The sequence below is a fragment of the Notamacropus eugenii genome, chromosome 3 (assembly GCF_028372415.1).
Source record: "Notamacropus eugenii isolate mMacEug1 chromosome 3, mMacEug1.pri_v2, whole genome shotgun sequence".
In the NCBI taxonomy this organism is placed as follows: domain Eukaryota; kingdom Metazoa; phylum Chordata; class Mammalia; order Diprotodontia; family Macropodidae; genus Notamacropus; species Notamacropus eugenii.
The window spans coordinates 46,089,097-46,114,854 of record NC_092874.1 but is presented as its reverse complement, the minus strand read 5'-3'; the positions used below and the strand labels follow the sequence as shown (position 1 = coordinate 46,114,854).

The 25,758-nt window shown below is 37.9% G+C and overlaps 1 protein-coding gene across 4 annotated transcripts in view; it reads left to right on the top strand.

Annotated features, from left to right (window-relative positions):
• The window catches only part of MYRIP (myosin VIIA and Rab interacting protein), a 444,715-nt gene that overhangs the window by 12,140 nt on the left and 406,817 nt on the right, over positions 1 to 25,758 (top strand). For all 4 annotated transcript variants that reach the window (XM_072651463.1, XM_072651461.1, XM_072651462.1 and 1 more), the window contains exon 2: positions 23,365 to 23,512. In XM_072651463.1, the coding sequence (XP_072507564.1) occupies positions 23,403 to 23,512 (110 nt within the window). In that variant the 5' untranslated portion in view covers positions 23,365 to 23,402. The remainder of the gene's footprint in view (positions 1 to 23,364; positions 23,513 to 25,758) is intronic.

Here is a 25,758-nt window from a genome sequence, read left to right as displayed (position 1 = left end):
CTGGTGGTGGGTATATTCCTGAAACTACTCAGTTTGTGATACTAGCACAGCCTCCACCAGCTAATGTGAAAGATGCTTTAACTTAAAGTAATTCTCCTTGAGGTCTAATTAGCCAGGAGTTATTTTTTTTTAATTGATCAAAACATCTTTTCTCTGTCTCCTTTTTATGCCTTTCCAATGATATGATATTTCCTTGTGATGAAATCTGTTTAGGACTTAATTGCTTATGGTTCTTAGTGAATGAACATAGTTCAAGAGTCCAGGACCAGCTTGGGTACAGCACTTCCTTTTGGTTTCACAGTTTTATTAGGGCATCCAGAATGGGTATGGATCTGCTATAATCTTTAAAAAAATTCACTCATTGTAGAAATGCATTGCATCAATGTAAAAATTGTGAAATATACATCATTTGTAAAGAAAAATGGTGCTGGGCCATAAGTTTCCATATGTAAGGGACAGCTAGGTGGTGCAGTGGAGAGGGTGCTGAGACTGGAGTCAAGAAGACTCATCTTCATGAGCTCAAATCCATCCTTAGACACTTATTTGCTGTGTGAACCTGGTCAAGTTACTTAACATTGTTTGCCTCAGTTCCTCATCTGTAAAATGAGCTGGAGAAGAAAATGGCAAAATCACTTCAGCATCTTTGCCAAGAAAACCCCATATGGAGTCATGAAGAGTTGGAAACGACTGAACAACGAAAACGTATGTCTGCATTTCTTCTTTGTAACTAGGCAGGTACCTGGTGGCACCTTCCCACCTGCACTTCCCCCCTCCCCACATGAACCTCCTCCTCTTCACCATATCTCCTCCCTCATTATCTTCCCAAGTCATTTTAAATTCTAATCTATCATGTCTATGTGAGAACTCTGAAGACTCTAAACTTTGTCTTCTCCATGATGGGTCCTACTTCCTCATGCCATTTGTCATTTCTCCCCTTTGGGCTTCAGTTTCCTCACTTATAAAGTAAGGTAAGCAGAGTAATTGACCTGTGAGTTCCCTTTAAGTTCCAAACCTACAATGAAGCGCATGATTCTGATGACATTTGCTGTGAGAGAAAAGTGAAGAAGCCAAGCATTTCTCCTGCCCATGATTCTGCCTCAGCCATAGCCAAGGAGATGGACAGGGAATGGAGCCAGAAAGCAAAGGATCTTTCAAGACACTAAACCTTGCACTATGGGTTACAGGGATGGAAATGAAGAAGGATTTATTGCTTATATTACAGCAGTCTGAAGATAAGAGATCTGGCAGGCAGAGACACTGTAGATCGCAGAAAATGTTGTGAAAAAATGTTTCTGGTCATTCTTCATGTGTAAGAAGTGAGACAGGTATGACTGAAAAAAAAAACCCCTTTACCCAAATGCAGTGCTTTTCTTTTCTCCTTTGAATTTAGGAGAGAATAATTAGTACTACCCCTCCTCCTCCTACCATTACCACTACCACCACCACCATTACTACTACTACTACTACTACTACTACTATTACTACTGCTGCTGCTGCTGCTACTACTACTACTACTACTAAATTTATATAGTGCTTCAGAATTTTTAAAGAATTTTAGAAATATTATCCCATTTGACCATCACAACAACCCTAGGAAGTACTGTTATTATCCTCATTTTACAGATGAAGAAACTGAGACAGACAAAGGTTAAGTGACTTGCCCGGGGTCCCACAGCTCATAGGTATCTGAGGTGGGATTTGAACACAGGTTTTCCTGACTCCAGGTCCAGCATTCTAATTGCTTGCTTTTGTCTAGTCTAGCACCATCTTTATTCCTTGGGTTATTAAGAAGTACCCAGAAGAGAAACTTAAAATTTTTCTATCTAACATGTCACACCCCAATAGGAAGTACTCTTTTTCCTCCGTTCATTTTCATCTGACACTGAGAAGAATGTATTTTATCTCCATCTCTCACATCTCTGAGAGAAAGGCTAAAGGATTTAATTGCTCTCACAAGCCTCTGATCTTTTGTATTTTCAATGAGCAAATATTAAAGGGACAAAGAGAGGCAAATCATAGCAGAAATTCATACAATATTTATAAACATGTTAAATTCTAGAAGTTACTTTTCAGCCCTTCAGATTATTTTTTGTATTCTGAATGCTAGGCATTAACTTCTGTTATTGAACTGGTAACTGACTTTTCTTCTAGAAATATTAAATTCTAGTTATTGTTAACCTTTTCTGAAAACAACTTTTAAGCAGCTAGAGTGAAAGGGTGGCTATGTCTTTTTTTTTTTTCCTGTACAAGGACCTGTGTTTATGTGATAGAAAGTAGGAGTAGGAAAAGTGGAGACCAAGGAAGAATTTGAAATGTGGTTAAAGTGACCTTTCTACTTCTTTTTGTTTCTTCCATCCTGCTTTTTTGGGGGTGTAGGGGGAGAGAGAGAGAGAGACTGGGGCTCTCTATCTCACACAGCCTGGAAATACAGTGGTCATTTGTGGTCCTGGTCACAATGCTGATTGGCATGGAAGCTTTAACCTTCTCCTTTTTTCCCTCCTGGATTGGTTTGCCCTTTCTTAGCTTCCTGGGAGCTTGCCATACTGGTGTAAGATTTAATGTGGACTCTTAGATTGCCTTTAACCCTCCTGCAGCTCAAACTCCTGAGTTCAACAATTAAGCCACATCAGCCTCTAGAGCAGCAGGAATGACAGGCCTGTGCCATGGCATGCGTTTCTATTTCCTTGGCTTTGTTCTCTCTCCTCTCCCCTAACCCCAAAAAACACATTTTTGCAGAAAGGGAATCTTAAGTTTCATATAAAATGTGCCTCATGAATGAAGGAAAAAACAATGCCAATTAATACTCATTCTGCCATGGGAGAGTGGTGGAAAAAGGGGAACAATCTTTAACTGGAGAAAGCTAAGTAAATAATGGTACCACAGCATAAGAAACCATCCAGAGAAGCTTGGGAAGATTTCGAGGAATTGGAACAGTGAAGTAAGTCAAGCCAGAAGAAAACACACAATCACTCCAACAATATAAATGAAAAACCAAAACAACAAAATGAAACTGAACCTGTATCAAAATGACAAAGTGTGAAACCAGAAAAGAGCTGAGAAAGTGCTCCTCCTCTGCAAAGATGGGAGACTGTGAGTGGGGAATGTTGTATATGCTATCAGACATGGTTGATGTATTGCATAGTTTTGCTGACTTATTTTTCCCTTTATTTTAATATCTTTTTGTTTTATAATAAAGTATGGCTCAGTGGAGAGAGAAGGAGGATAGATATGTTAGGAAATAAAGGAGATGTAAAACAAAAAATATTAACAAAGCAATATCTAAAAAGAAAGGAAAGGGGAGCAAAGGGTGCCTAGCTTTTTTATTTTTGGCTTTAAGACCATCTAATAAACTCACCACTGGATTCAAATCCTCTCCAACATTTATTCATTCTGTGACCCCCCTGACCAAGTCATTTTACTCATATGAATTTCAATTTCCTCCTCTATAAAATGGGGCTGATACTATAGGTAATGTTAACTTCAAATGGTTATTATGAGACTCAAAAATATGTGAAGTGTTTTATCAATGGTAGTGCTTTTTAAAAACAAGCATTAATTTAACTATTGATGTGGTGCCCTTTGTTAACTCATAGTCCCACGATCAAAAATTTGATATGTTAATAGTAGAATTGGATGACGTCCATGTTGACATTCTCAATACAAATGAAACAGGAAGAGATAAAAACATTATATCTAAATGGAACAGTAACTTACAGGGTCTGTTCAGGCGAATAGAAAAACTACAGGCATTGTAGTGTTCTCAAAGGCAACAAGAAACATCACTTTATGGGGAAGACAATTAGTCATCTAACCTTGTAGTATTCATCAAGTAAACTTTTATTTAACCCCAATTATGTACCAGGTACTGTGCTACATATTTATATAGAGAGCAAATGGGAAACAATTTGTGGGAAGGCACTAGAATTGAGGGGAGATAAGGAAGGCAGATTTTGGTTGAGACTAATTGGAAACCAGGAGGAAGGCGAGAATTCTATAGGAAACAGCTAGTGAAAAATGTAAGGAGTTGGGAGTAGAGTGTCTCGTTTGATGTGTCACTGGCCCGTAGAGTACATGGAGGGAAGTAGAGTATAAGCAGATTGGAAAGACAAGAAGGGGCCAGGTTATGATGTGCTTTGAAAGTCAAGAAGAGGATTTTGTGTTTGATCTTGCAGTAGCAGGGAGCCACTGGAGTTTATTAAATAGGTAGGTGACATGTTAAGACCTGTGTTTGAGGAACATAACTTATAATGGAATGAAGGGTGGCATGGAGTAGACAGAGACTTGAGGCAGGGAGACCTACTGGCAAGCTATTGCAATAGTCCAGGTATGAGGTGATGAGAGCCTATACAAGAATAGTACTAGAGAAGAGAATGTAGCAGATTCAAGAGATCCATAAAGGGAGAATTGACAGAACTAGTTGAAAGATTAGATGATGAGTGAGAGTGAAGGAGTTGAGAATGATGCCTAGATTGCAAACCTGGGTGACTAGGAGGATGGTGGTAAACTCAATAGTAATAGCAAGTTATGGAAGAGAAGAGGGTTTGGGGGAATAGATAATGAGTCCAGCTTTAAGCATGTTGAGTTTAAGATAGCTGTGGGACATTCAGTTCAAGATGGCAGTTGGAGAGGTGAGATTGAAAGTCAGGAGAGGTTTGTTATTATTCAGTGGTTTCAGTCATGTCTGACTCTTTGTGACCTTATACTTGACAAAGAAACTGGAGTGGTTTGCCATTTCCTTCTCCAGCTCATTTTACAGTTGAGGAAACTGAGTTAAATGACTTATCCAGGGTCACACAGCTAGTAAGTGTCTGAGGACAGATTTGAACTCAGGAAGATGGCTCCAGACTTGGCATTCTATCCATTTTGCCACCTAGTTGCCCTACCCAGGAGAGAAGTTACAATTGAATATATAGATATGAGAATTGTCTGCATAAAGATGGTAATTGAATCCATGAGAGTTGATGAGATTACCAAGTGAAATAATATAGAAAGAGAAAACTGTCCCACTCAATTAGGGATATCTTTGATTAGCAATTTCTATAAAATCAGGAAAATGGACTAAGAAAGAACAATTAGTCACAAAAGAAAAAAACCAAGAGAGAACAGAATAGACTGTTCATTTTGAAGACTGTTGTAGCTTAAGCATGAAAAGCCAGTGGAGAAGATGAAATGGGAAGATTCTATGAAGAAGGTGACAGTCTCTTCCAAATAAGTTACCACTAACTTTGAAACTTGGTGATCTCAGTTTGAATAGGCACAGGAAAGGATAGTACACCTATACATCTTAAACATTCTTTGAGAAGAATGTTGGATGCATTAAGTATGTCAAAGACCAAATGACTTCATGATAAAATGCAATTGACTACCTTTGACTGGATACTACTGGTTATAAACATAGTACTCATTTCATCTGTTTGGGTATATTCAGACTGTCGGCCAGTTGGAACAATGGTCAAAATAAGAACTAAATTAGAAGAAAAAAATGTGACAGATGTGATAAGGTACTGTGTGCATTTATAGCAGCTGCAAGCAAATTTGTTGAAATGAGCTCCCTAAAACTGGAAATAGGGAAACATTAACTTTGATCATCTCTTAGACAAGCTTAAATGATACAAAATAGTTATCATCATCTTCCTGAGTTCAAATCTGACCTTAGACACGTATTAGCTGTGTGACCCTGAGTAAGTCATTTAATCCTCTTTGCCTCAGTTTCATCAGCTGTCAAATAAGCTAGAGAAGGAAGTGGCAAACCACTCCACTATCTCTGCCAAGAAAATTCCAAATGGGGTCACAAAGAGGCAGACATGACTAAATCACCATATGGTCCTTGAGGGTAAAGACACTTTTTTGTCTTTCTTTGTATCAACAACACTTAGCTCCATAGCAGTACAGCTTTTACTGAATACTGGTTGACTAATGTAAAATGGACCTGAAGAACCCAGTAATCCCTTCTATTTTTGCCAAGCAGAGGCATGGCAGCCAAGAGCAGCATTGGTTTAGACTCTAAGCTCATTTGCCAAAAAAAGAAACAAGAGGAGAAGTATCATAAGCTATATTGTTTTGCAGAACAATTCTGTGGCATCTACCAAAGACATGTTCTCCTGACACCTTTTCTAGGTGAAATTAGAAGGACAGTGGATAGATCTAAAATGGAATAGATCACCATGTATTTTTAAAGCAACTCATTTTCAGAGGTTTCAGTAGCAAAACCACCCCCAGATCAAACCAGAACATCCAGGAACAGGACAATGCTGAAGAGAGTATCTGAGCTGACCAATTACATATAGAAGTAATGGATCAGAGATGGCACAACTGAGAGACATTCAAGGATCAATTTCCAAGAAATCTCAAAGAAGACAAGATTCCAAAGTCATAGATTCCGTAGATTATGCTCTTACCAAATTCCATAGATTATACTTTTACCAAAATTTCATTTTTCAATGAATAAACATTTATTTTTTATACTTCCCATTCCTCTCCTTCCATTGGAAAAACAAAAACAAAATCTTCATAACAAATGTTTAGTCAAGTAAAACAAATTCCCCACATTGGTCATTTCCAAAAATGTTTCTTCATCTTGAGTATATCAGCTCTCTGTCAGGAAGAGAATATTCTTATATATTCTTATGCATATTCATATATTCCTGTGCACAACCAAGAAGGCAGCAAATCTTAACCACATCTACTTTATTATAAAATATTTATGGTGTTGATCTCTATATTGAGATTATCATTGATGGCAACTTCAGAAAACAACAAGTAGGTCTTCTACAGATGACTTTCTAAAGCAGATCATGTCTTTATGATATAAGTGACTGGGAGGTATAGAGAAACCAAGATCTTTGTGTTGATTATTTGACTTGAGAAAATCATTTAACTTCATAAAGCAGAATGTCCCAAAAGTCCCAAACCATCTGTCTTCCAAATGTAAATGAAAATTATACAAGAGTCTATGGCAGATGTAATTATCAATAGACCCTTTTTCAATAACTTGCTGAGTACTAACGTAAAATGAAACCTAAAATGAGACATATGTCTACCCAAGGTGTTCATCAGTGATTGGAAGACATATCTACTACATGTAAAAATTGCCTTATCATGGTGAGTTTCTCCCAATGTTCCTATTCACTGAAGGTAGTATACATCTGAATCCTGGGACACCACAAAGCCTCTTTACTTAATTCCACATACATTTGAAATGAATATGAGATTGATCTATTCACCTATACTAAAAAAGTAGAAGTCTCAGAAATATTTTCATCTACTCTGTCAGTCAACTGAATGGGGGACTCAATCAACTTTGCCTCTCTAGTTGTCGTGTGTATGTGTGTAGAATCATGTATCCCAAGAGTCCAATGATGTTTAAGGTTACTGGAGCTTGAACACTCTCTATATAAAGTCATTGTAGTTGAATGATGAGCTGGGACCAGCTTTGAATAGGAGGAAGTGATTAGGGTTTGATCACATTTGAGAAATATAGTGTCAAAAGGAAAATATTTGAGTTAAAATAGGATCCTACAGCAGATAACAGTTTAGCATCATTGAAAACACTGGGATATATATGACTGCCAATTATAGACCATAATGATTTTGAGGAATAAAAGTTATTTTTAAAAAAACCAAGAGCAATAGACTTATGCATGAAGAGTCCAACATAAATAGGCTGCCACATTTTTTCAGTGATGACTTGCACTCAGGAAGTGACCCAAGAGACCTCAAGGTCAGATCAGGGCAACATTGAATTTAGAGTCTGAAAACTCAGGTCTGCCTCCTAGCTGTGTGTCACTTATTATCTATGTGAATTTCAACAATTCATTTATGCTCTCTGTGTCTCAATTTCCTCATCTGTAAACGGGTGAGGGGTTGGGGAGTTCTAGATTATAACCAGCGATACATTTCTGATCCTATGATCTTACACATGAAAAGGTTATCTAGGAAGATTAGGGACAATCTTTTAGCCTGAGTGGAGTATTGGTAGCCCTGGGAATTTAAAAGAGTCACATGAGACATTTTAAGAATGACTTTGAGCAAGTAAGTTTTTTTGTCTATTACAAGTACCCAAATTAGCTATAAAGGACATATGAAGAAAGGAACTGATGAATAGATACATGTGTGTGTATGTGTGTTCAATAATAACCTTCTCTAGGGCCAAGGCGGGGAGGGAAGAAAAAAAGGGAAAAAAGCAAAATTTGCATAATTTCATTGTACATTTGAAAGGAATAGCTTGCAGTTTCATGTACAATCATCTTTTTTATTTTCCTATGTTACAGAAATGCTTGTTTTATTCCATAAATTAAAAATAAATATTTTTTAAAAAAGAGTCACATGAAGACATTTAGAAATTTGGGTAAATCTCTTATCTAAGATTTATAAAAAGACAGAGAATAGAAGGAAACCAGATGAGAAGGTGAGGAGAACCTGTGACATGAATGCATGTAGGGAAGTGCCAGGCATCCATCACAGTATAGAACATGTCTGTTGATTGGTGAAAAGACCTCCTTTCCTTTAGGGTTTATTCCGCCTCCATTTATAAATAGACTTGATTCACGTAATGGTTAAAGAGAAAGAATCAGGATGCTTTCACCCTTCTAAAACTAGTAATGTGACCTAGCTGTCCACAGTATAGACCCTAGTGATTATCTCCAAGCCTCATGAGGGAGTGGGTAAGACAGAAAATACTTTTCTAGCATGCTTGGAGGGAGTCAGGATAATCGATTATATTTAGGCTTTAAGTAGCAATAGGGTGGTCTTTCCCTCTAGTAAACTGTGTAAAACACATGAAACAATCCCTTACCCATTTATAAAAGAAAGCATTAATTTTCCATCCCTCCTATTGCCAATTAAAAAGAAGAAGAAAAAATATGTTTTTGGATATGGCCATTTATGGGATTTATTTCACTTACTCATCATCATTTTGGGGACTTGAGCCATGCTAAGTGAAATTGTTTTCCCAGGCATTTCCCTTTAGCTCTGTCTCCCAAATCCCTATTCCCTAGATCATCTATGGACTGTCTATCTGGGATAACAAGGGAATAAATATGAAATGGAATGCTTCTGCTCAGGATTTATTCTTTATACATCCACATTGCCTTGCAGAGAGCAATGAGGCATCTGGATCAGACTTCTAGGTTTTCCCCTAGTCTCTTCCACTTCTCCTCCTACATCTGAAAACAAGGCTGTGGCTTTATAAAGAAAAGGGACAGTAAAGAGATTGTTAGTGCACCCTATCCTGTTTTTTCTTTGTATGTTCCCTTCCTAGCAAGTAGAGATATTTATGAACCATCAATACTGGGTTCTGAGGGTCCTGAGGCCTGTAAGATGTATGGAGAAAAGAGGCAGCTCATGATTGTAGTTAGAAAGTCACATTCGGAGTCAGGGTAGCCAGGTTCAAACTCTCCTACTGACGCATGCTCCTATATGACTCCAGGCAAATCACATGATTTCTTGGCATTCCCAGACAATTGTACAAGATTATAAGTTGCAGACCACTTGCTGCCCATATACTGGTTGAGGACATTTCCTCATTGAGAAATTCTTGTAGGAATGAAATCAGCGGTCTGGTCCAAAAGACATTTAGATATACATGTATGCGATGAAGCCTCATGAATTAACAGGCGCTAATAAGGGAAAGAGCAATATGAATTAGTGAGTGGGACTGGTCCTTAGTGTCAGGTATTGACAATATGGAATTAGGCTAATAAAGGATAATCTAACACATGTAATATTCAGGGAAAAGGACTTCGCAAGTACACAGTAGGAGTAGCTGACATTTTTATGGCAGTATAAGGTTGACAAGGTTCTCTAAATACATTTTCATTTGACCTGCATCACAGTCGTATTATTTAGGTCTGAATTTCCATGGAGGTTGTGGATTATCTTGGCTTTATATTTCTTATTGTTTATGGTTTCAGGACCTTTTCAGCAGAATAGAAATTGTGTTTGTTGTGGCTTACTTTGACTTATGTGAAATTATTATTATCTCCATAACATGAGGAAGCAGCTAGGGCATAGTGGATTGAGAGCTGGCCTTGGTGCCCAGAAGATCTATGTTTAAATCCTGCCCCTTTCATGGTGACTGCATGATCCAAGACTAGTCACCTAACCTTTGAGTGTTATTAGAGGCAGACCTTTAAGACTCTCATATTCAGAAAAGGTGCCAACCTGTATTTATAGTTTCCTCATCCAGAGGTTCCCTAAAACAATGAAATCACTGGTTCAGTCTCTGTCCAAAGTCCCCTCCCTATAAGGATATGGAGGTTTAGAAAGAATAAGTGACTTGTGGTGGAGCTGGAACCTCAACCTCTGAGTTTAAATGGGGTGTTCTTTCTAATATATTATGGTGCCATAGAAAAAGGACCAGCTAAGGGCAGCCAGGTGATACAGTGGATAGAGCATTGGCCCTGGAATCAGGAGAATCTGAGTTCAAATCCAGCCTTAGACACTTACTAGCTATGTGATTCTGGACAAGTTCCTTCACCCCAACTGCCTTCAAAGAAAAAAGAAAAAACACCAGCCAAGGCCCTGGTTGCCTCTACTTATTTTGCTGTTGTTGTATTCGTCCTTCATTGCCAAAGAAGACCATGCCATCAGAGAAATGATGATATGACTTGCACTTGACTTTGTTTTGAGTGAGGGAGGACTATGCAAGGTCACCAGCTTCACTTCTCCTCTGGAGCCATCTGGATCCAGTGACCAGATCCTATTCATGAGGATGACTGGAGATGGTCCAGGATGCAATGGGAGACCTTGGCCTCTTTAGGTCAAGGCCTATTTGGTACTCAGGGTGAGATAATGCCCATTCAGTGAATAGGCCTGTTTAAGAAGTAGTCAGGGGATGGCCTCTTTAATGAGGCAAAGAAAAATAACTAAATCATCTTGGGAGGGAAACGGCAACAGCTACATATACGCGAAAAAAAATCTCTCTTACATACTCAAAAAATAGTTTATTCTCTTGGCAGTGAACGTTCATCTAATTATTTATACTACTCATTTACCTATAAAGCCTCTTTGTTCCCCTAATAAAATAAAATTTAACTTTTGTATACATGAATAATCAATCACAAATTCTGAATTTGTGAAATCTCTATTAATGAAACATTGCTGTGAGGGTGTCTGTAGATACACATGGGTCATAGAATAACTTAACTGTAGAGCCTTGGAATTAGATGGGACTTTGGAACCAACCTGCCTAAGAATCTCCTCTATTCTAATAATTGGTCATGTAACCTCTGTATGAGGAACTCTAATGAGGGAGAATCTACCACCTCTAGAGGAGAATGATCCTGTTTTGGAGGGCTCTGATCATTAGAAAGCTTTTCCTTCCATCAGATCTAAATTTAACTCTTTGCAATTTCTCCACACTACTTTTATTTCTCTCCACAGGGGCTAACACCTCTCCTTCATGATTCCCCCTTCTGATATTTCTGTATAGTTTTTATACCTCCCTTGAGTTTTCTCTTTTCCAAATTCTCCATTCCCAGTTTGTTCAAGCTGTCTTCATATAACTTGGACCCAAGGTCCTTTACTAGCTTGGTTGACCACTTTTGAATATCGTCCAACTTATCAATGTCTTTCCCAAGTTGTAGCTCCCAGAATTGAACGGAATATTCCGGATGTAATCTGAGTAAGACAGAGTACAATGGAACGATTGTCTCCTTATTCCTCATCTCTCCATGCAGCCCAAGATTTCTTTTGCTTTTTAAAAAAAAAATATCATTGCGTGGTGTTGATTTAATTGAGCCTTCCGTTTATTAAAACCCCAGTTCTTTTGCAGAGCTGTTATCATGGCTCTCCCTTTTCTATTTCATACTTGGTGAGTTGGTTTTTGAAACCCAGGTGTAAGATTTTGCATTTGTCTTTATTAAATTTTCATCTTTTTAGATTTGTCTCAGTATTGTAGCCTGCCAAAATCAATTTGGATCCTGATTCTGTCACCTACTGAGCTAGCTATACCTTCCAGTTTTATGTCACCTAAAAAGTGGTGCGTTGTGCCATCTATGACTTTATTCAAGTCATTGACAAAAATGTTAACTAGAAGGGGCCAAGCACACATCCCTGAGGCATTCCCCTGGAGACTTCTGAGGTGACATCAAACTATTCATCATGACTTTTGGGGTGGAGCCATTTCATCTTTTCCAAATCCACTTGCCTAATGGTATCATCTCCTTACTGTTCCATATCATCTGAGTTCCCAAAGCAGCCAGCTGCCAGATCTATGATGAAATTCCCCAACTGCTCTATTATGCACAATAGTTATAGGACAGGAAGTAAAGAACAATCATTTGCTTAATTGAAACCATAGGAGAAATTTTAAGTGGGGGTGAACATTATTATTTAGATTTATAAATAAGTACCAATTACCAGATCACTTAGGTAGGCAGGCAGGCAGGCAGCAGCTAAATGCAATGAATGAGAAGGAAAGAAAAAGCCAATGGAAGCAGAGTAAGGCACTATTGACCCCACTAAGCAAACAGGATTTCTGCTGTGCTCCAAGGGGCAAGAAATCTAAACAAAGAAAATAAAAAGAGCCAATATGATTCCACACCTCTGTGGAAAAATATTGAATGTATAAGAGCACAAAGTAGGAAATAACCTGTATGACCTGTGATTGGAGGATGACCAAAGGCATTGTGAACTGGGAGCATAAAACTATATTATTCCATTAAAAGAAATAACAACTATATCATGAAGAATTTACTAGCTGTGGGGAAACTGATCTAGGTTGATAGATCTAGAAAACTGATCTAGGTTGATAGATCTAGAAAACTGATCTAGGTTGATAGATCTAGAAAACTGATCTAGGTTGATAGATCTAGAACAGGAAGGTATCTCTCAGAGACCATTTAAAAGGGAAGCAGAAGAAGGGAACAAGCCTTTATGAAGCACCTACTATGTGCCAGTAAGTAAAGTGGTGAGCACTTTACAAACATTATCTCAACTGATCCTCACAACAACCCAGTGATGTTGATGCTGTTTTTATATACCTGTTTTACAGTTGAGAAAACTGAGGCAGATAGAGATTAATAGATCACAAAGATATATATATATAGGTCACAAAGAGAGTAAGTCTCTCAGGCTAGACTTGAACTCAGGTCTTCCTGACTCCAGGTCCAATGCTGATACGAATCCGTTTAATTGCCTCATTTTACAGTTAGATAAACTGAGGGCCAGGGAAGGAAAATAATTTGTCAAAGATTACATAGGTTGTAAGTATCAGAAGCAGAATTTAAACCTGTATCTTAACACTCCCTATGCAATGCTTCTTTCAGAATACCAGGGTATACACCTCCCCATATAATATGTAATTTTGCATATTATTCTGTATCATGTTGTGTTATATATTATAAAAAGGCTGGCCAGTGGCCATGTGGCAAATGTCAGAGTCAGAATTCGAATGCAAGTCTCTTGGCTCCTGCTGCATTATTCTCTCCATGGTTCCCTATTTCCAGTGAAACAATAAAAACAAAAGAAAAGGGAACCGAAACATACATACTGTTTACAAGTGAATAAGAAATTTAACCATAGCAATCAGATATTGAAAAATGCAAAGAAGAGTTCAGAAACGAACAAGGAAGCAAGAAGCAAGCAGAGTGCTTTTGTCCCTATCTTGGTAAACTTAAAGTGTACATTTAAAAAACTTGCTGCAAATGATGCTTTTTAGCTCCTTATCTAATATTTTTGTGAAGGTTTTTGTTGATGGCTCATTAAGTTTGGAAGAGAAAAAGAAACACTTAAAAAAATCTTATGTGTATGTTAGTCCAGGCACCACGATACCTTTGTTCCTGTCAGTCAAAAAACATTTTTTAGGTGTCTGCAATATGGTCAAGGCATTTGAAGATATAAAGAAAGGCAAGAGGCAGTGACTACTCTCAAGGAGCTCCCCGTCTAATGTTCCTGTGACAAGGACCTGAAAGAGTACTGACAGGGTCAAAGTAATAAAAGTCCAGGGCTATGGATTTATCTGTCATTATCCATCCATCCATCCATCCATCCATCCATCCATCCATTCATCTCTCTGTCTTTTTATCTGTTGTTCTTTTTATCTGTTCTTTCTTTCTAACAGTCTCTGTCTATATGTGTGTACACACACACACACATATATATGTATATATATACATATATATAATGTATGTATGCATGTGTTTGTATGTATTTGAAATCTCACCATCTGCACCAAGAGACAACCCTTGGTAGGATTTTTACTTAAGGAATTCAGCTTTTTAGAAAGCTCCACTAAAGGCTCCTGTTTTCAGAAGCTGTCTTAGGTAGAGATATACCTTGCAGTATTTACATAAGTCATGCTTTAATTTTCAAAGATGGATTCAGAAGGATTCCTTAAAAGCACTGAGCATCTGATGTTAAAAATATAGATGGTGGGGTCAAAAGACTTTTGAGATCAACCCCCAACTCCATCTGCTGCAAGATGTGCGCAGAATGAAATAGGAAATAACTACCCCACTCTCATGCAGCCTTAATTTAGAAGTAGCATTCACCCAGAATAATAGATGGAAAATTCAATAAAGCCTCTTCAGGATGAAGATGATCAGATTACTCTGTGAATTTGCAACTTCCAGCCCCATTTTCATTTGCCAGGAATGACATCATAACAGTGCTTCGGCTTGGTGCGGGAGGAGATTTCTGCTAAATAGCTAACCTGTTATGGAGAGGACTTCCGTGTGGGATCAGTAAGAGTTCTTCCAAAGTTATTGGGCCGAAGGTGGATCATAGGCTGCTAATAAAGCGAGGAAAGGCTATGTTAATAGCTCCATAGTACCCAGCTCACTAACAGGGAGAGGCTCACAAGTCAGACTCCTTCTGGATTATTGTGTTCATCTATGGGTATTCCATTTTAAGAGTGATATTTCAATCAATCAGCAAACATATATTAAGCACCTACTATGCACCAGGCATGTGCTAAATGCTGGGAATACAAAAAAAAAGCAAAAAAAGTCCCTACGTTCAGGGAACTTACAATTTAATCATGGGAGACCACATGCAAATATATGAAACAAGCCATCTGTAGGATTTATTCTGTTGCTATTCAAGATTCTTTCTGACTCCATTTGGGCTTTTCTTGACAAAGATATTAGAGTGGTTTGCCATTTCCTTCTCCAGGTCATTTTATAGATGAGAAACCTGAGACAAACAGGGTGAAATGACTTGCCCAGAATCACACAGCTAGTAAGTGAGGCTCAATTTGAACTCAAGAAGATGAGTCTTCCTGATTACAGAACCAGCACTCTATGCACTATGGTGCGATCTCCCTGCCCATGAATAAGTAGAGATAATTAGTAGAGGGAAGACACTGGAATTAGCATTTAAGGAGGTTGATAGGATGGTCAGTTCATGGAATCCATTTTACTGTAGGAGAAAAAAAACCCAAAGGGTCCCCTCATCTTAAATGTTATCAATTATTAAACAGCTAACAGGTGGTAAGAGGAAAGCATTTATTTTGTGTTACTCCAAAGGGAGACAAGCAAACATGCTTGCATCATTAAGCATCTGCTATGTGCTAAGCCACAGGTGGGGAACCTGTGACCTCAAGGCCACATGTGTCCGCAAGTGTGGCCCTTGACTGAATCCAGACTTCAAAGTTAATCATATGTTAAGTTCTGGAGATATAATTGCAAGCAAAATGAAAGATAGTCCCTACCCTCAAGGAGGTTGCATTCCAGTGGGGTAAACTACACATAAAGCTGAAAGATTTATCATGTGGGACATGGTGCCAATGTCCAGAGAGTCAGAAGCACAGTCAGTTGAGGGATGAGGCATGACCAGCCTGGGTCAAGAACTTACCCATGGGGAGCGGGAGCCAGCACGTATATGGATTTATATAATCTTTCAGGGTGAGAAGGCTCCAGGGGTTGAGGAAAGTACCGGCTTGAGAATATAGATGAAACATGGTGGCAAAGTTCAGAGAGAAATCCAACTGAATGGGACTAGAAGGGAGCTCCAGAGACAAGAAGCAGAAACAAATGGGTAGAAGTCACAGGAAAACAAATTTTGGCTCACTACAAAGGAAGAACTTTCTAACTAGAGCTTTACAAACTAGAACAAGCTGTCTCCTAAAGTAGTGAGCACTCTGTCACTGGAGACATTCTATCATGGGAGGATGACCATCTGTTATGGGCTTTGGAGTTAAGATTTTTATACTGAGTGGGAAGTTAGAGACTTAGAATTGTAAACCACCAGAGGTCGGTCACCCAGTATGTTGTTTACATAAACTCATCTGGGTACCTAAGGAGAAGTTGTTTGTTTGTTGTGGGGGTTTTTGTGCAGTTTTCAACCAAAGGGATTATCACATCAAGAAGTAAAATTCTTAACATTTCAATTTCAGGAGTATGAACAAAAGGATTACCAAGACCGTAAGTCTTACTAATTTTGTAAGTTTTTTTTTTTAAAAGAAAATCATAATTTCTTTCCTAGTCTTTTTTCCCCTTTCAAAATGACATACTTAACTGTGGACAATGTGGGAAAACCACTTTCCCATGTATTGTCATTTGCTCCTCACAATAAGTTTGTAAAGTAGTCATTAAAGGTACTCATTCCCAATTACACAGATTCAATGAGTTTGCCACTTGCCCAAAGTCACCAGGCATATATTTCAGAAAACCATGATCAAGTCTTGGAGTCCTGCTTGATATATAACATTTGAATAACTGGTGGCTGATAAATATTAAATGATGGAAGTTAAGCATTGTTATAATACCTGCCAATTCAATTCCATTCATCAAGTATTCATTTAGCAATTAGTGCTGACGATTCGAAGAAAAAAATAAAAAGAAATTAAAAAGAAGAAAAAGTCTCTTTCCTCAAGGAGTTAAAATTTAGCAGCCCTTTTCAAATCATAGCACCAGTGGGCCTTCAGCCACACTTAATGGACAGAGCATTCCATTGTGACTTCTCAGAAGGAATATAAAGATTTTGGAGGATTTTGCCTGGTTACTTGAAGCATCAGTGAGAATGTAATATAGGCATCATGATCAATGTTGTATGGATTTGAACCCAGGTTGAATACTGGATTTGGAATTAAGAAGACCTAAATTCTCATCCCATCTCTTACTATCAAATTTCTGGGCTTCAGCATCACTAAATAAATAAAATGTTTTCCACCTTGATATTTAATATACTGACTTTGAGCTAAAAAAGAAAATCTCTAACTGAAAAAATGGTACGTTTGTATTATCCATATGAATTGACGACATTCTTTAAACCATGTGGGTTAGCAAGATTATTTTGGATTGAATCACAGTAAGAGACACTTGTTATTTATAACAAGTGCAAATACATTACCAATCTACCCAATTCTTATTGGAAGCTCTCATCCAGCCTCTGGTTTTGTCCAATCAGAGAATTCCCTACTGGTTAAACATTTTAAATGACATTTCTCTTTTAAATCATTCTACTCAATCACAGTGATTTATATTCATGGAGTATGATTGGATTCTATTCTAAATGCTGGCATAGCATAATGTTCAATAATCAGAAGTGCTGGCCCTTTGAGGACAAAACCATGTATGTTCTTGAAAACTTGATGCCATCTGTCTAGAAGAAGAAGATTTGCCCAGTGGCACAGATGGCATAATAGTAGTTTCTTCAAGTTCATTAGCAGTTCCTGACATAAGTGCCTAAGATGCTAAATTTATCTTTGCTTTCAGAAATAAAGCAATATATATGAAATCAAAATTGTGTCCTACTGGATAAAACCAGTGACCTGTAAGACTGGCCAAACATTTTGATTTTTCTCCATTTGGGACTATTCTGCTGCTTGTTAGCAGTCCTACTAGCTGGTCTCCAAGAACAAAAAGATGAAGTAAAAGATACCCCTCCATCACTTTTGCCTGTTGTGAACAGCTCTAGCTGTTTAAAGCAACTGCATAGCATTAGATTTTGAGATTCATCTGTGGATCTCAATGTTCCATATTATCCTGACTGTCTCATATTATCCAAAATGGGCAGATGTTTTTATTTACTCCTCAATTGTCTTTGAGTTCAACTACGTTTGTTACTCATAAAGCAAAAACAATTTGTGACTATAAACATTTGATATGTATCTGATTTTTATAAGCCCCACTATTAACTGATGCATGATCATAAAAGTTTTATATTTCCAGAAGAACTGTATAAAGGTTTATTAATAACTTTAAAGTCTTCTGTTTAGATTACTTGAAAGACCATTTCAATTGTGCCTGCTTTGGTGATGAAGTAAGCTTCTGTCATCACAAAGTGCAATAAATGATTCTTGTTTGCTTTGTCTGGATACATTAAGACGAGGTAGGGCTAGCCTGTCATATCAGTGAAGTTGGCTTCTGTCAATAGGATGATGTGATTACAGGGGCAAAGAAAACCAAAACGCTCCCTCAAGCTCTTCTTCATCTCTGAGGGTGATGTCCAAAGTTCCAAAGGGAAAAGGGGTTTAGAGAAGAAAAGGCCTGTAGACACAGGTTGCTTATTTTGTTAATTTTTCTTGGGCTATCTCTGGGATCAGGAATCATCCCAGCATTCAAATACTCAGAGAGGTCTTAGGACCTAAACAATATGGAGAGTCATAAACAGACTTTTCCTTCATCCTCAAGTTTATTAGCTTAATATGATTAGAACTCTGCCCTGTTGGCATAGGGGGACTTGAAATTCTGTCAGCTGGCAATCATTTGAAGCAACTGGAAACGGGAGAAGACTTGCAAGGGATGTGATCAATGATACACACTTTGCTAGAAGCTGTGGAAGCATTGATTTGAACACAGTTCTTTAGATGAGAGATGAAGTTGGATGGCAGTTTGGGGATTTCGAAAGCTGGGTAGATAAAATCCCCTAGGGTGTGATTTCTGGAGATTTGAAAGTCTGTAGGGTCCAGTGACAGGGCATATAGCAAGAAAATGGCTGGCGTGGTTGACTGGATGCGATGTGCACGTGTTCTTTTCTGGTCTAGGACCAGCTTGATTTAGTATGCTATGTGAGTTTCTGTGTATTTACTCACCAATGTAGAATGCTTGACTAGAGGGTGGAAATTCCAAAACTGAGTGGATTAAGTCCCCCAGAACATGGTACCTGAACATCACCCAGAACAGTGGTCCAGAGAGTGCAGTAGTTGGGTGACTGGCAAGAAAATGACTGAGTCAGACACTTGGATGGGACAGAAGTCATGGAGGGACTCAGACAGAATTACTTGCAGTAGCTTTTTGTACTTTCTTACTATCCATATAGTCCTCAACCTGTTGCAGAATGAACTCTAACCCCAGCACTTTATAGAAACTGTTTTCTCAAAGGATAAAATCAATGATCTTCTTACTGGCAAACTGTCTTTGACCTTTATGAAGCATTCAGCACTAACAGTCACCTCCTTCTCCTGGATATTCTTTTCCTTTTTTCAGCATCTCCATCCTGCTTTCCTGATTCTCTTCCTTATCTGGTTTCTCCCTATGTAATTTCCCCTAGTGATCTCATCTGTTCTCATGGATTCAGATATCACCTTTATGCAGATGACCCCCAAGAGCTATAAATTTAGATCAAATGTATTACCTGAACTTCAGTTCCTTATCATGAACTAACTCTTAGACCTCTCTACCTGGGTATCCTACCTCCAACTCAAACTCAACATATCCCAAACTGAACTTATCATTTTCCCCCTAACTTTCCCCTGTCCACTTAAACTTTTCTACTGGCACCACTATCCCCCATGGGATGGCTTCACACTCTCTTTAACTCTGCCTTCTTCCTTAAAACTCATGTATTGCCAAGTCTCCTCAATTTTGCCTCTATAATATCTCACATCAGGGAAGCTAGGTGGTTCAGTGGATAGAATCCTGGGGCTTCAGGAAGACTCATCTTCCCAAGTTCAAATCCAGCCTCAGACACATACTTGCTGTGTGATCCTAGACAAGTCACTTAATCCTGTTTGCCTCAGTGTCCTCATCTGTAAAATGAGCTGGAGAAGGAAATGACAAACCACTCTAGTATCTTTGCCAAGAAAACCTCAAATGGGGTCACAAAGAATTGGGCATGATTGAAATGACTGGACAAAAAATCTCTTCTATCTGCCTCCTCCCCACTCATGTTGCTGTCTAGTTGAGTCCCTCACTATCTATCGCCTATAGACTAGTAATTCACAAACTTTCTCATCTTTGAAAATTAGGGAAGGAAATAAGCATTTTAGTTCAAACTGTGTGCCACTCACTGTGCCAAGCACTTCCTACATATCATTTCATTTGTTCTCTTTTAATATTTAGACCCCTTTACAGTCTGAACAATTATTGAGAGCCTCAAAGAACTTTTATATGAGTCATATCTATAAAAATTTGTAATTTAGAAATTTAAACATAAAATTTTTAAATACATGTTAATTTTGAATAACAATGCTAAGCCCATTGCATATCATAAATAACATTTTTGATAAAGTGATACATTTTCCAAAAAAGTGAGAAGTGACATTATTTTACATATTTTTTTTGTGAATTTCTTTATTATATGCTAAAACAGAAGACAATTTGATTTTCATATCTGCTTCTGCATAAAATCTGTTGTGGTTTGGTGTTTTGGTTCAAGTATATGAAGAAAATCTGGCCTCATACAACTATGTAGCTGGAAAAGGGAGAAATATTTTAATAGGCAAATAGGATTTTAGTATCATCATGAAAATAGTTTTGAACTCTTGAACTTCCTAAGAGGGTCCTAGAATTGCCCATGACCAATCATACTTTGAGAACTACTAGTATAAACTATTGTCATATCCTATTAACAGGGGCAGCTGGGTGTGGTAGTGGATAGAGTACCAGCCCTGGAGTCAGAAGGATCTGAGTTCAAATCCAGCCTCAGACACTTGACTAATTTAATAGCTGTGTGACCCTGGGCAAATCACTTAATTCTGGTTGCCTTGCCAAAAAAAAAAAATAAAGGTATCCTATTAACCATTCTCATCTCTAATCCATTTTTAGCATGATCTATGTTTGAATAGCTCATTCCCCTTCTTAAAAAACCTTCAGAGCTTCCCCAGTACCCTTAGATAAAATGCAAACTCTTTAGCCTGGCTTTTAGACCCTCTGCAGCCTGATTCCTGCCTAGTTTCTCCAACTTTGCCCTGTCTTACTCTCTTTCAAATACTAATTCTAGACAAATTGAACTACTGGTTCTCTTCAGTCAACATCTTGTCTGTCACCTCCATGCATTGATGTAGTCTACCAGAAATGTGTCCTGCCACAGCTCTTCTTTTCAGAATTTTTCAAGGATCAGTTAAGATACCATCTTGATTTCCACATCTGATAAGATCCTGGGGACTGATTTGATTGGTGAACTCCCAGAAAGAGAACAAGGGAAAGAAGTGATGATAATAACCAACATGCCTTGGTCAAGAACAGGCCATGCTAAATTGGCTTTATTTCCTTTTTCCAATAGGACACCTAAGCTAGTCAATGAGGGGAATGAATATAGTTTAACTAGATTGCAGAAACCCCTCACCTTTTTTCAAATTCTGGAGGCAATTGAAATTAAGTGACTTACACAGGGTCACAGAGCTAGTAAGCATCTGATGTCACATTTGAATGGCAAAGCTTTTGATTAAATCTCATACTGTTTTTGTGAAGATGGAGAGAAATTGATTCAAAGAATGTATTTATTGACTATGCAAATCAATGAATTTAGAAATGGATTTATTGATTTATTAATGATTAAATCAATGGATTTAGAGTTCTTTCAATGGGGGTAGCAAGTATTCACTGGAATACCTTCAGGTATTGGCCCTGTATTGTTAAATATTCTTAATCAGCATATGGATAAAAATATGGATGTAACATTCATCTGATTTGATGACGATGCAAATCTTAAAGGGAAAGCTAAAACAATAGATGAGAGAATCAGGATCCAAAAGAAAATAGTCAATATTTGAGGGTCTATGGGAAGACAAGTATAACTGAATCTCAAATATATATACCTGTTTGTTAAATTGGATTTTATTTTCTTGATGCAAATACAATTCTTCTTTTATTCTGAAATTTTTTTCCCCTGTGAGAAAAAGAAAAATATTTTAGATTAGTCCAAAGGAGTGTGGAATTCTCCAACAGAGGCTATGAGTCAAAGGAGTATGTTTTCATTTTCTTATATTTGCCCAGTTCCCATAAACCTGAATCTTCAGTACTGTAAATGGAAACAAAAAAGATAACACAAAAGCAACTTGAATAAAATGAGGATGGTAATATTTAGGATAAATAGGGTAATTTACTAGAATAAATGCATTATGAATACTTTTCCCAAACTTGTTAGCTTTTCTGTTGAGAAATAGAACCAAAACTCAATTTGCCTTTATTTCTGAAATTAATTTCAATGGAAATTTCATCAACTGCTTCTGCACTAGGAAAATTTAACATCATGGCTTTGTGCTTCCAGCAATCTTTTATAATGTGACTTGGTGATATATACCTGACGTGTCTAAGGTGTGAAACAAACAATATTTGGATTTTCTGAGCTTGACTCCTGCCAGAAAATGATCAATTTCTAAAAGAACCCAGAGAATTTTACACTGTCTTACCCAACCTCCACATGTAGAAATGCTTTCAAGATTCACTGGAGATTTGTACCAGATTCCAATGTTATGCAATCCTGATACAACTGTCTGTCTCTGAAACATATGGCTGGAAATGGATGAGGGTCAGTCTGATTTCAGAAGCAGATTATTTGGAGGAGATGCAGAGAGGGCAGACTAAAAAAGTAAAACTGTTCAATTGAGCACTGCTTATGTGATTGCCATCAAAGCCAGATGTATTTGTTCACCTGAAGTCTTTACTCCTATCCTGACCCTGTAAGAAGAGCCTCAAGTCTCTTGCCTCTAACATGTACTAGCTATGTGAAAATGGCAAGTCGCCTAACCTTCAGTGCACTAGGTAACTTGACACCACTTTTTGGTTATATATGGGTCTGCGTCAACAGAGGGCATTTTTACCCTGGGAGATCCTTACACTGGTAAAGTCACAGGTGAGGACTTTTTTCACCCTAAAATTAAGACATGACTCAAGAAGTACTCATTATATTTCTTAAATATCTTAATGGATACAATGTGTATTTACATGTAGAAATATAATCCTTTAGAAGTAGAAATCCTTTTGAAATTTATTGCACCCTTTTTGGATGATATGCCATGTCTGAACAATCACTGCTTGTGGCACTCTAAAGAATTTCAAGTGGCCCACAAAACATCCTCTACATTTTTCTTGGACCTCCTGCAATCCTTTGGCATGCTGCAAGTGGTATCCTACAGTGTGTGCAGGTCTGATGATATATACTAAGGCTAGTCTTCAATTTTCTTGTCAGCAAAATTTTGATTTACATACATACTTCCATCACCGTCTTTGTTATTATTATTTCTTGTTGTTGTTTCAGGTCTTTTTTAACTGTTGGTATTCACAACTGAACAAACCATGGGGAGGAAACTAGACCTTTCCAGTTTGACAGATGATGAAACAGAACATGTTCTTCAGGTAGTTCAGCGAGATTTCAATCTTCGTAAGAAAGAAGAAGAACGTCTAAGGTAAGATGATTTGCTACTTACATTTGTAAGAGGGAGCCATATGTAGATGAGACAAACATGTTTGCCAACCTTTTCTTCCAATAAAGTCTGGGAATTAATACTGTTATGTCACATAAGCAAATACTTACATTTGTTTAGGGGTCAATCATTACCATGTTTTAATTCCCGAGTAAGATCGTATGTGTATCCAGTGGTATGTACATATTGACTTTATAGCCAGGGTTTTATTGGTGCCTCACCTCCTAAGAACAGCCAGTGAGTGTAAGAATTGTACAATTTGTGACGCAGATGGCGACTTTGAACTTGGTACCAGCTTCAATTCTTTCCATTCCTAAATTCATTTAGAAGGTGGTTGTTGAGAACAAATATAAAGCGATTTAAAAGGCAACCGATAAGCAAGGACATAATGGTGCAGGCTATGCGCATAAATGATGGGAGTAATAGTCCATTAGAACCCCTGTGCTAAGGAAACCAAAGCTGTTTACCAAGAGAATGATGCAAAGGAAGACACTAGTTGTAGGATGCCAGAGTTTGGAGAAGCCTTCCATGGAAGTTATGCAACATGACCCATTGTCCTTCCCCCCTTGCTTAATAGGTTGGAGAGATGGAGTCACAGAGAGATGAGGTGATTCAGTCATATAGGGTGATAGAGTAGGATCATTGATTTAGATCAAAGATTTCAAAATATTTATTTTTAGTTTTCAACCTTCACTTTTATGAGATTTTAAGTTTTAAACTTCCCCCTGAGTCTTTCATCTCCTTTCTCCCCAAGATGGGCATGCAATCTGTTATAGGCCCTACATGTTCAATCATATTAAATGTATTTCCACATTAGTCATGTTGTGAGGAAGAATTATAACCAAAGGGAGGAATAAAACACAAAAAAGAAAAAACTAAAAACAAAATAAAGGAAAAATAGTATGTTTTGATTTGCATTCAGACTCCTTGGTTCTTTCTCTGGATGTGGATAGCATTTGCTGGTAGGTACTTTTGAGATGACCCAACCCCCTAATATTCCAGATGAGGAAACTGAGGTCCAGAAAAATTAAGTAACTTGACCCACACAACCAGCAGGTGTTGGAATTAACGCCAGAAATCTCTTGCCTCCTAGCTCGGTGTTCCTTCAATTAGATCATGACCATAAAGAGTACTGTTTCAGCTTATTGTTACTCAGAAATTCTGGCTAAATTGTGGCAGCTTAAAAATACATAGATGTCTTAGCATCTTCTTCTAAAGGTCTTCTAAATGGTCTTCTAAAGGAAATGTAAAGGTTATGGATGAATGGATTTCATAAAACAGGACTATTTTCCTTATCAGGAAACTGTCACTAAAAGTTCTACTCTATAAGCATTGTATATACTTCATGACCCTTTCTATCCCTATGGGATATTGAGTAAGCTACTGAAAATAGACATTTTCTCTGAAGACAGGGTTTAGAAGATGAGATCAATGACAATGTGCAAAGTGGCAAAATTTCAAAACCTGGAGGAACAGGGGCCTTCGTGCTCAGGGCACATGACTATGTTTGAACATTAATCTTTCTGATTCTCCATTTCTTCATCTATAAAAGGGAAGTAATAATAACTGAGGTACCTTCCTCAGAAGACCCTTGTGCAGTTCTAATGAGATAATGTATGCAAAGTATTTTGCAGGCTTTAATGTGCCCTATAAATGTTTCTTGTTATTTTGATTTCTATGTTCTAAAGCATTTGGATCATTTGGATCTGGGTGTGAATATACTCTAATGTCCAAATCGGTTTGAGTTGTAATTATAGCTAGAACACCTATGAAAATTAAATATTTAGGCAGTAATGTGAACCGCTTCTTCCTGTGCCTTAGTTTTCTCATTTGAAAACCATGGGAAGGACCTCAATGATCTATGAGCTCTCTTCTAGCTCTGATAGCCTAGGATCCTATAATTCAGTAGCTGTAAAATTTGTGAATAATTTTAATAGTCTAAGCTTCTCTTAAATATAAGTGCCTAACTGCTACGTTGGCTGCCTGAGCACATCTGAAATGGAAAGGGCACCCGGACCTTCGCAATGCCATGGATGGGTAGAGTTTCTCCTCTCCTCTCCCCCTGCCTCTCCCTCTCCCTCTTCTTTTCCCTCTTCCTCTCTCCCTCCTTCTCTCCCTCTCCCTCCCTCCTCCTCCTTCTTTTCTCTTCCCCCCCCCCCCTTTCTCCCTCTCCTATATCTTTTATATCTATATCTAACTGTGACATGGATCAATTCTGACTATTTCTT